This window comes from Xyrauchen texanus, chromosome 41 (genome assembly GCF_025860055.1).
Source record: "Xyrauchen texanus isolate HMW12.3.18 chromosome 41, RBS_HiC_50CHRs, whole genome shotgun sequence".
Taxonomy (NCBI): domain Eukaryota; kingdom Metazoa; phylum Chordata; class Actinopteri; order Cypriniformes; family Catostomidae; genus Xyrauchen; species Xyrauchen texanus.
Genome location: NC_068316.1, coordinates 17814332 through 17825581, shown reverse-complemented (window position 1 = coordinate 17825581; position 11250 = coordinate 17814332). Strand labels below are relative to the sequence as shown.

The following is an 11250-nucleotide window of genomic DNA, read 5'->3' as shown; positions in this document are numbered from 1 at the left end:
TACAGAAGTAATAAACAATATTTTGTGCCTAACATTTTGTTCTTTAGTGTGTGGAAAATGTATGTAAATGGAGAAATTTTATGTAACACAAAAGATTTGTCATTTGTAAACAGATTTAATTTGACAGCAGTAAACAAAACCAATAAAGGAAAAAAATAAAGCATTATTTATTTAAAAAAAAAAAAAGTGTTTACAGGTGTGCCATATTGTTCATATTGTGACACGAATGAGACTACATTGTATCCAATCAGGATGTAAGTGCAGCAACATGAAGAATTTATTTATGCATCATTTTGACAAAGTAAAAGCGTCTGTTTGGACACCCTAGAATACTTCTATTATGTCTCCCTATCCTTTGCAGACTATCATGAATGTAGTCTGAGAGATCATTTGGAGAAGCACTTTAGGTGCAAACTGATTTAACATCGTCAGCACTACTTAAATGCGTAAGCCGCTAAAAGGAACTGACTCTTGTTTCCGCACAAAGTGAAAGAGACCCAAATAAAGCAGACAGGAAGCCAGCAATTCATGTCTGTATTTTCAGGTGAAATGTCTGGGCCAGCTGATGTTGTCTTTGTCTTTCTTTGGATGACGAGATGCTTAAGGATCTGAGCATTCCTCTACAAAACAACAGTCAATGGTACAAAGTTAATGAAAAAGTTTCACACTTATTGTAACATTCTGTATTATAGTGACTTTTGATCAAACCATTTCAAACTTACCATTTGGTGGCAGAATGGCAATGTTTTCCTCAAGAATACCAGTATCCAAAGAAAACTGCCTGAACTTCTCCTTTAAGTCTTCTGTTATTTCTGCGGTGCGGCCTGTGACCATGACACAAGATTATGTATTATTAAGAGTCCATTTTGTCACCATCTTTTTCATGAAAACATTTCAGCTATGTGTAATATGGACAAAATTGACTCTTACTGTAGAGTTTGTTAAGAACCTCAGATACATCTGCCTTGGTCTTGATGGTGTGAATGATAGCATACTCATCATATTTGGCATCAACCACACGCATGTCATTGTCATTTTCCCAGCCTGACCAATTGAGGAGACAGAAAATTCCAATTTAAGCAAGGAACAAATTTATGATGGTAAATTGTGCTAAAATAGGGTTGTTAAGTATCTGACTACTAGATTTCAAAGACAAGTAATAGCAAAATTAGGAAGACTTACGCTGGCTATAGAAAACAAAGCGTCCTGGAATTTCTGTCTTCTTGGCAAGATGAGTCATTCTCCAGCAGGAACCATCATCCCTAAGATAAAAATGATACATTTAGTGTCCATTCTTTGGTATTTATGAGAGTATAGACATCAGGAGAAACATTCTCCTTTATAACACTTCAACAAGTTTGATTTGTCTGTGCAGCAGATAGTCGCTTACTTCAGATTAGCGTAACTGAGGTCGAGGTCTCCATCCTCTGTAGGCAGCAGCATGGCGGTTCCCACCTTCATGTCTGCCTTGTGATTGGCAAACCATTTTGCATTTGTTGCAAAGCCAATGAGATACCACTTTCCTCCCATCTGAAGAGAACAGAGTGGAATTGACTGACTGTCTATGACACATTCAACTATTATAAATCAAACAAGCTGAGATCTTCCCCAAAACCCAATGATAATATTGAGATACTTGCATTGATATATTTGATTGGTGGCATCAACCAAAGTACAATTACACGGACTTTAGTAAAATATAGTAAAAATGCATGTCAATTGGTCTTGCTTTTACCTTTTCCAGTTCAAAGTCAGTCATTGGCATGACTTCAGCAGAGGCGAACACTGCACAGAGCAGAGCACACACCAACTTCAATACGACGGTCGTCATGGCTGCAGAAGGGTCTCTGTAGGCAGTGTGGAGTTTGGAAGACAAAGCTGGCTGTGCAGGGAGAGGCAACCCCTGTTTTATCCCTGAGAGTGAGCCCCCCAAGCCCTCCTTCCTTGACTCTCAGTCCCTCCCACATCCTCAGCCACTGTAGGAATGCTAATTACAGTCGTTATACAACTTGCAGCTTGCACGTGTGGTTTTTCCAGGTATAGTGGGGGTTTTAGGGCATTTTGATGCTTTGTTGTCTTTGTGTGGGCTTTACAATGCATGGAAACATTACATTAGCAAACTACAAATAGCCTGATGTCTAAATTAAGCATTCTGAAGTCTATAAAACTCTGTGGTGGCATAAATAAAAGAATATATGAACAATGCAATGATTGTGATTATGATGGTGTTTTGCATAGTATCCAAATCAGCATTTTAAAGAAATCACTTTGATTTCCTGTGTTTTTTATGAAAGGATAATTTCCTTAAGGAAACTTTTTGGAATGTTGGATGTGCGTCTTGTTTACCCCTTCAGTTGTGTAACCTCAAAAGAGTGGGCAGGCAGAGTCTTGTTTTAAGAGTTGCATCACAAGCCTCTTGTGGAAAATCACCACTTTCATGGAAGATATTGTCAAACTACAAAAACTGAGAAAATCAATTTTTAAGCAGACAATTGAAATGACAAAGCAACTCTTTATTGATTTAATTATTTGCATGCTGGTCTACAGAATGCTTTCTTGCAGTGCTCAGGTCTGATTGATGGGTGCTGTTGTATGTCACAGTCACAGACAAACAGTGCTAGTCAACCTGTGGTAATTTCTTAGGTCATTCTGGAGGGCAAAACAAGAGCAGAGCTGTTAGATTACCTTTTATTTAATTTTGTGTATGTGGGGGCCAGCATTATACAAAATATAAATTCTTCGTGTTACAAAACCTAATTTAAGGTTATGCAAGTTTAGCAACGCCTGCCTTTCAAACTGAAAACGTGATGTGAACACAAGAGATACACAATTGGCTGGGTTGGCTTTTTGTTTTGACCACGTAAAACTGCTTCTAGCCAATCAGTAGATATTTGCCCAACACCCAGCAGCAAAGGCAAAAGCACTGCACTGTCGACCAGGAGTCAAATTCATTTCAGCGAATCGGTTTGTTCGGACAGTTCCTTTCAATGAAGTAGTTCAAACTCAAACCACTGATTCAATTGAGTTTGCTACAAGTCACCGCGTGTTTTTTTTTTTTTTATGTAATGGAACAAATGTATTGTTAAACGGTGTGTATTCTCTGTGTATTCTAATATGGTGTGTGTAGATTGTGTCAAATTTACCTCAGGCGAGTGATTTACACGAGCCATGCGAATCGGTTCAACTGAATCATTACAAAAGAACCGAAGAATGATTCGTTGGATAATCATCAAGTCATTCTGTCCGGCAAAATGCGGTAGCCTCTAGTTTTGTAAATATATCAGTCAAAATGTAAATAACCCAAGGAATCATGATTAAATTAAATACATTTAGAACTTACCCAGCTTCTTATCTGGCGACTCGTAAAATCCTGGAAAGGAGTATATTATATTATAGCCTATTATACGATTGCTGTTTGTCTCACCGTAGTCGATAAATTGGAAAACGAATTCCAATCCTATATTAAACGTCTGCTCGATTCTCTAATTTCACCACTATATCATCAGACATTTCATTGCACCGTCATTTCAAAGGAAGTAGCCTACACGTTGGTTGAAACAATGCACTTTCCACAGATTACAGCAGCATAAAACAATCACAGTCAGTATAGCCTTTAATTAGTATTTTATTAATGTAGCATGATATTGATGGAGGAGGGTGAGAAGTTAAATATAGGCACTAGAACACCTACCGTATAATTTCATGGTCATTTTTCCTGCTCTCTTGAAAACCAACACTGCATGGTAGTTGGAAGTGAATGGGGCCAATTCATACACATTAAAATTATTACTATTTCAAAACTATAGCTGCAATACAAAACAGTATGTGTGTTAACATGATTTTAGTGTGATGAAATCACTTACTAACCTTTTCTGTGTAAAGTTATAGCCAATTTTACAACTTTGTTGCCATGATGATATAATGTCAACAAACCCTAAAACGACTGTTAAAAAAAAAAACATTTTACAGCTCAAATAATACAGAATAATACAGTTTTAACAGAATGTAAGTGCTTTTATAAAATTATAAGCTTCCCTTTTCTGTCTTTAAACCCTCTAAAAATTGGACCCATATACTGCCATAGTAAGTGCCTCACTGTAAACCAGATTTTAGCTTTTTGTTTTAAAGAAAAAGGGGGTCAAAATATTTTTTGTGGTAAGCATAATTTAAAACTGTATGAATGCCATTGGAATAAATAAAAAATATTAAGCCATGTTGCATGAATTTAAAATATGGTAGCACAAGAAAATTGTTTGTTTGTTTTTAATAAGGTAATATGTACAGTTCAAAAGGTACTGTAAAAAATGTATGTAATTTTAACAGTAAAAGTCTGTAAAAATGCTACAGAAATAAAACGTTAACTGGTTTACAAATATTTACAGTAAAATTTAAAAGACAATACAGTAGTTTTTACACTAAAAATGTTATAAAAATTTAGATGTAAAAAGTGTGATTTTCCTGTATAATTAATGGTAAAAATTAACATTATGTTTAACAAGAGAGTAAATGTACTTTTTACAGTAAAAACAATAATCGGGTATTCCCAAAATTCCCTGCATAACCCATAATATTTCATAATATTTTATGGGACTAGTTATATTTCTTCTTATTTTTAATATAATTTATGTACATTGGGGTGTTCTGTTTCATATTTTATGTAGTTGAAATTTCTGTATTACGAACTTTCACTAGCATCAGAATAGTAGTATTCAAGAAAGATTTAAGTGCAACAAAATATTTTATCAAATATAATATAATATTTTTTTTTTTTTGTGACTGGTTAAGTGCTCAAGAATTGATGTGTTTTTAGCCATTTTTTAAAGACAGAAAGTGAGTCAGCTTCACAGATGGAGTTGGGAAGGTCATTCTACCAACATGGTACAATGAAAACAAAAGTCCGGGAAAGTGTTTTGGTGCCCCTTTGTGTTGGTACAACAAGGCGCCGTTTCTTAGCCGACCGCAGGCTTCTGGTGTGCGTGTAGCTCTGCAGAAATTATTTCAGGTATGTTGGAGCAGACCCAGTGACTGTTCTGTATGCCAGTATCAGAGCCTTGAATTTGATACGTGAATCAACTGGCAGCCAGTGAAGAGAGACAAGGAATGCTATAACATGCGCTTTCTTTGGTTCATTAAAGACCAGACATGCTGCTGCATTCTGGATCATTTGCAGAGGTCTAATTGCACATGCAGGGAGGCCTACAATGAGAGCGTTACAGTAGTCCAGACAAATGACTGAACAAGAAGATGTGTGACATGTTTTTAGAGGAAGTTTCTTATCTTCCTGATGTTGTAGAGTGTAAATCTACATGATCATATGGTCTTTGAGATGTGGTCTGTGAATTTAGTTGGTTATCAATGGTTATCCCTAGATTTCTGACTGCTTTGGAAGGCTTTACTGTATTTGAACCCAGCTGCATGGTGATGTTGTGTTCAACAGCAGGTTGAACACAGTTCAGTGCATTTAGACACTTGAAATTCATATAATTTAAAGTGTGGGTAATTGGTGCCCAAATATTGCTGCTTGTCTAAACTCGTTTTTCCCCCAAGCCTTTTTTCTCTCTCTAAAAGTCTTTAAAATGGCAAAGATTGAGAGAGTACTTGCATCCATTGCATAACAATTGTCAGCTGTAAACTGTCCAATCCAGGGAGCATTTCACAACAAAGCAGAGCCATTAATTTAGATAAAGGCTTTGATCCCTGGTCTGTGGTTCAGCAGGGTTCTGTCTGCATAAGATACTCACCTTTGAAAAGTAGACAGCCTGGAGTCGTTATCTTTATATAGTTCTGCTTGATCTCCCAACACTCATAATTTCTAACATTTGGGAAAACAATGGATAAGCAGATAGACAATGTTGTCTTTGGTTTTTATTGAAACACATCAGCATAACACTTCCATAGAGAGATTTAGAAGAAAAACAATGCCCTAAAAGGAATTGATATGCTGGTTATTTTAACATGTTTTCTCTTGACTCCTCAATGCTTTCACTTGTGTGCTTGCAATTATGTGATACACTGCTTGCCAAAGATTATTTCTTGAGTTTATGACTCAGAATCTACCTCTGCAATTTAGTTAGTTTAGGAATAATACAACTTTGATAGTAGTAAGACAGAGAACACAAGCACAAAATTGTTAAAAATGTATATACTTTGTGTATGATAAACAGCACCCTTATATGTTATATACCCTTATATTTATTACATCAGAGATTTAGTAAAAAACTGTCAAGTGCCAGTATGCTGAGGCAGACCTCTTAATTTTATTTTATTTTTTAAAAAGCCTAGCAAATTTAGTACAGTGCATATCAGTGACTATCAATCTGTAGTGCTCCCTCTTGTGGTTTAAAGAATACTCACAGTTTTGTCAGAGTGCTTACTGACACTTTGTCACCAATGACATTTAAAGTTATATTTGTGCTCTCTACTTTGAAGACACTCTGCAGAAGATTCTTACACCATATTATGCCATAATAAAGCTGATTCTGATTCTGAGATACTATAAAAAAGAAGAGATGTATTTATCTGTTGAAAGCCTACTGTCTTTTGTAGAAATACTGGGTAATGAGCATTCAATGTGAGTTATGTTTATCCAAAAAAGGATGCACAGTTTAATTCAAGTTCCATAAAATTAATGACCTTAAAGTAATTAAAAGATGTTTAAATATACCTGATCAATGTTGATGTATTGACCTGGAGCTAGTTTTTCAATATCCTTTTCTGCCTCGGATTGCTTAGGTCGTGGTGGATTTATTGGTTTAAAATGTGATCGTCATCCCTGAGCAGGTTCCCAAAAACTTGTGCAGCAACAGATGCAGCCAGAAGTGAATCATCACCACTTTTAATCAGTTTGTTTTATCTTTTCGTTAACCAATATGCCTTAAACTAATTCTCCCTTACATGTCTGTCAGATCTTTGCTAAAAAGAATAGTCTCCTTTCTAATTTTATTGTTATTCAACTGTCCAGTGTTTCCACACACATATTAGGATAATGATCCTCTGCTCCAGGTTTATGATTAACTCCCCAGCATGCACACAAATACAGATATATTCACATACCAATCATTTAGCAGATTTCTGTCTATGTACACTTTAATTAAACCAAACTGCTCTTTTACAAACAAAACAGTCAATTTTTGTTTGTCATGCTGTATTGGCATTCTCAGATTTTAATGTGCAGTGGTATGTTAAAAATACAAGACATGATAAAACAGCAATACAGTGCATTGGAGATAAATTAAATCTTTATTCATTAAAATAAAATCTGATCCCGGTGTAACTTAGCTTATACCACAATGATCATTTGTTATTCAAATGCTATTTGCTTTCTTTATGTACACTGTATAACAGTATAATACTGTCCAGGGATGTCACTTCTACTGATGAATTCTCAAGTTTGCTAGTTTTCTAGTAAACTAGAATAGTGTTACTTTTCTCTGGGTTTAAAGTTCAGGGCTATGCTGTTGATGCAGAATCGTTGGCCAGTTGGGTCTGGACCATCATCAAAGACATGTCCAAGATGGGCATCACACTGCCAAACAAAATTACATATTGTACAGGTTTACTGTGGCATTTAGATAAATCATCAAAAAAAAGAAAAAGAAAAAAAACAACAACACCATGACTATATTGGCTAGCATCAGCACCCCCTACACTCACATGTTTGCAGATAACCTCTGTTCCTGTGCTACCAAGTGAGTTGTCAGGGCGACGGACAATGTTGGCATGGCTCTCATCTTTTTCCCATGTCCCATGAGCCTCATGGAAGGATGGCCAACCAGTTCCAGCATCATATTTAGCTTCTGAGCTGTTGGAGGCAAAAGCAGAGTTGTAATTATTTTTACAAGTCTTATGTAAAGCATATATTTTGTTTAATTTTCTCTTCATAATGGAAAACAGTCCTATATATAAAACATTTCTCAAATATAATAATCAAAAGAATGAGAATTACATTTGAACTGTTATTTTGTTTTAGGTCAACTACACTGAAAACCCTATTATGTTGAATTTACTCAATTTATTGAGTAAATTCATTCCCTCAATTTAATTGAGTTATGACATCTCCAAATTTATACAAAAATTAAGTTCACTTAACTTGGTGGTCATATAGAATGAACTTAACCATTTAAGTTAAAGTAACTAAATGCAAGTAGACTTAAAGGCACAGTTCACCCAAAAATGAAAATTCTTCTTCATTTACTCATCCTCATGCCATCAAAAATATGTATACTTTCTTTCTTCTGCTGAACATAAACAAAGATTTTTATAAGCTTTTCTCATGGTGAGTTGTGTTTGGATGCTGTGGAAAATATCGCGACACCACCACACGCGCTACATCTCTGCGGTAACACGCTCAACAAACAACGTGATAAGATGTGTGGACTGACGGTCTCAGAGACGGAGGCAACTGAGATTCGTCCTCTGCCACCCTGATTGAGGTGAGTCACTATGACACCACAAGGACTTAGAGCACATTGGGAATTGGGCATTCCAAATTGGGGAGAAAAAGGGGAGAGAAAAAAAAGAAGAATAATGTGAAAGCTGAAGTGGATAATGATAGTATAAACGCACTTAAATATTGATCTGTTCCTCATTTACACCTATTATATCACTTCTGAAGATATAGATTTAACAACTAGAGTCATATGGATTACTTTTATGCTGCCTTTATGTGCTTTTGGAGCTTCATAGTTTTCATATCCATTCACTTGCATTGTATGGACCTTCAACGCTGAAACATTCTTCTAAATATCTTAATTTGTGTTCAGCAGAAGAAAGTCATACACATCTGGTATGGCATGAGAAAATGATGAGAGAATTTTCATTTTTGGGTGAAATATCCTTTAAAACAGATTTTGCTGATAATTTTTATTAAACAGACTCAAATTTAGGTCATGCAATAACACAGCTTAATTAAAGAAGATTATTACTGATTCTGGTCAGTAATACAGCTTATCTGTAAATAACTAAATCTAAAGTCTATGAATTTTTAAGAAAATGAAGTTCAAGGAACATAGGTATTTGAGTTATGACATTTCAAGTAATGTTTAATTAAGACAACTTGATTTTTCCAGTAATAACAACATTAGGTTACAGTGCAGCAATATCTCTGATTGACATAAAGCTTACCTGAAAAGAGGCGAGTCGCAGCAAACACAATGGTACATGCCCACCTCATTGTGGTTCAAGTAGATTCCACTGAATGGCTATAAAAGGAAAACTATGTATTTATAATGCTTTCAATTAAGTAGTAAGCAAAAAGTTATATGGTGAACTATAACATTTTGTGTCTTGTATGTATGTTTTATTTTTCTCACAGCAACAATAAAATTGGATTGATTTGCAAACTCACCACTTCTGTGCCTTTTTCTCTTGTTACAACATACTGTTCTGGAGTCAGCTTCCTCTGCCAGTCTGTGGACTGGTCATAACGTGTCAGTGACCGCAAACCTGTACACACAGCCAAAGTCATATAGGCAAACACACACACACACACACACACACACACACACATGTTGTGTTTCCATGTTTTATGGGGACTTTCCATAGACATAATGGTTTTTATACTGTACAAACTTTATATTCTATCCCCTAAACCTAACCCTACCCCTAAACCTAACCCTCACAGAAAACTTTCTGCATTTTTACATTTTCAAAAAACATAATTTAGTATGATTTATAAGCTGTTTTCCTCATGGGGACCGACAAAATGTCCCCACAAGGTCAAAAATTTCGGGTTTTACTATCCTTATGGGGACATTTGGTCCCCACAAAGTGATAAATACACGCTCACACATACACACACACACACACACACACACACACACACACACACACACACACACACACACACACACATGTTGTGTTTCCATGTTTTATGGGGACTTTCCATAGACATAATGGTTTTTATACTGTACAAACTTTATATTCTATCCCCTAAACCTAACCCTACCCCTAAACCTAACCCTCACAGAAAACTTTCTGCATTTTTACATTTTCAAAAAACATCATTTAGTATGATTTATAAGCTGTTTTCCTCATGGGGACCGACAAAATGTCCCCACAAGGTCAAAAATTTCGGGTTTTACTATCCTTATGGGGACATTTGGTCCCCACAAAGTGATAAATACACGCTCACACACACACACACACACACACACACACACACACACACACACACACACACACACTTAAAATACATCTAAAATAAATCAATCAATCAATGTAGAAATATCAAAACTCTTTAGGCTTCATGTTTGGCCTTGTATGACTTGTGTGCACAGGTTTACTTTCACCCACTAAATCACTTCCACAAAAAGGTGACTATCACTTAATGTTATGTATTTGTTTATTTAGAATAGGCTTGTCCAATATAATAATTGTGTTATTGTAAAGATAATTATCAGTCAAACACTGCTATTTCTGGCAAAATTGTGTCAGTGAATTAAGTCAATGTAGCACTTTTTTATTTAGTAATTATTATTATTTTGTTTACTGGGGGCGTTCAAACAGAACACGTTTGCCTCCGTCCGCGCTGTTTTTCAATTGCTTTTCTTTTCTAGGTAAACATGCGCTATACGGACGTCTTTGACCTTTGCTCCGCGTTTTTCAGACGCCGTGTCAGGTTAAAAAGAACTTCAACTGTTAAAACGCGTCTCGAGACACCCATCTGCTCAATGCGAATTGCTTTTATAGCGCAAGAAAACACTTGCTTCTGAACGGTCCTTTACTCATCTGATATGTGCATACACATGGGACAGGCCTTTTTCAGAAGCCTACAGTTCATGAAACACACACTTCAGTTTGAGTAATCAGGTCACGTGTGTTCTGTACATGACTGGAATAACTGCCCTTTGCGCTGATAAAATAGATAACAAAATACAAGAAATGCAAACATTTAAATAACCCAAAGTAATTACAATTGAAGGAATATATCTAATAGAGGTAAATCATTTCTAAAATTTCAAATAGCTATAAATCCAAAAATACCCTACCCGGTGATGTAGAAATCGGCCGAATCCCTACAAATATCCACTTCTTCGGTAATACTGATTTCACACTTGCTTCTTTGAAAATTATGGAGGAAAAACGAACAAGCAAACGTGACATTCTTTTCGACATATCAGTTTCTGCTCTGGTCTGACTTTCTCGACTCCAACAGACTGAAAAGAAGCTGAATTGAGCTCTGCTGTCTTCATTCCCTCCCTCACAACTCGAGCAGCAGAAAGAACTCACAGATTTTATAGGTCCTGGTCG

General features: G+C 35.9%; 2 protein-coding genes across 2 annotated transcripts; both read right to left on the bottom strand.

Annotated features, from left to right (window-relative positions):
* Positions 1–95: 95 nt before the first annotated feature.
* On the bottom strand, positions 96–1902 carry LOC127634330 (lipocalin-like). Its single transcript, XM_052113830.1, has 6 exons — positions 1736–1902; positions 1391–1530; positions 1183–1262; positions 931–1044; positions 723–824; positions 96–620 (listed from the first exon to the last, which is right to left on the bottom strand). Exons 1-6 carry the CDS (start codon positions 1829–1831, stop codon positions 601–603), a joined length of 552 nt encoding a protein of 183 aa, XP_051969790.1. The 5' UTR covers positions 1832–1902; the 3' UTR covers positions 96–600.
* A 5170-nt stretch (positions 1903–7072) lies between these two features.
* msrb2 (methionine sulfoxide reductase B2) lies at positions 7073–11240 on the bottom strand. Its single transcript, XM_052113410.1, has 5 exons — positions 10989–11240; positions 9347–9444; positions 9124–9200; positions 7654–7801; positions 7073–7525 (listed from the first exon to the last, which is right to left on the bottom strand). The coding sequence occupies exons 1-5, from the start codon at positions 11113–11115 to the stop codon at positions 7421–7423; spliced, it is 555 nt and encodes a 184-aa protein (XP_051969370.1). The 5' UTR covers positions 11116–11240; the 3' UTR covers positions 7073–7420.
* Positions 11241–11250: the final 10 nt, after the last annotated feature.

Coding starts and splice junctions, on each gene's coding strand:
- msrb2 (XM_052113410.1), bottom strand. CDS start 11,115: ATGTCGAAAAGAATGTCACGTTTGCTTGTTCGTTTTTCCTCCATAATT. Junction 9,201..9,346: donor GAGAAAAAGGCACAGAAGTG/GTGAGTTTGCAA, acceptor TTCCTTTTATAG/CCATTCAGTGGAATCTACTT. Junction 7,526..7,653: donor CAGAGGTTATCTGCAAACAT/GTGAGTGTAGGG, acceptor TTTGTTTGGCAG/TGTGATGCCCATCTTGGACA.
- LOC127634330 (XM_052113830.1), bottom strand. CDS start 1,831: ATGACGACCGTCGTATTGAAGTTGGTGTGTGCTCTGCTCTGTGCAGTG. Junction 1,045..1,182: donor CTTTGTTTTCTATAGCCAGC/GTAAGTCTTCCT, acceptor TCAATTGGTCAG/GCTGGGAAAATGACAATGAC. Junction 621..722: donor TGCCATTCTGCCACCAAATG/GTAAGTTTGAAA, acceptor GTTGTTTTGTAG/AGGAATGCTCAGATCCTTAA.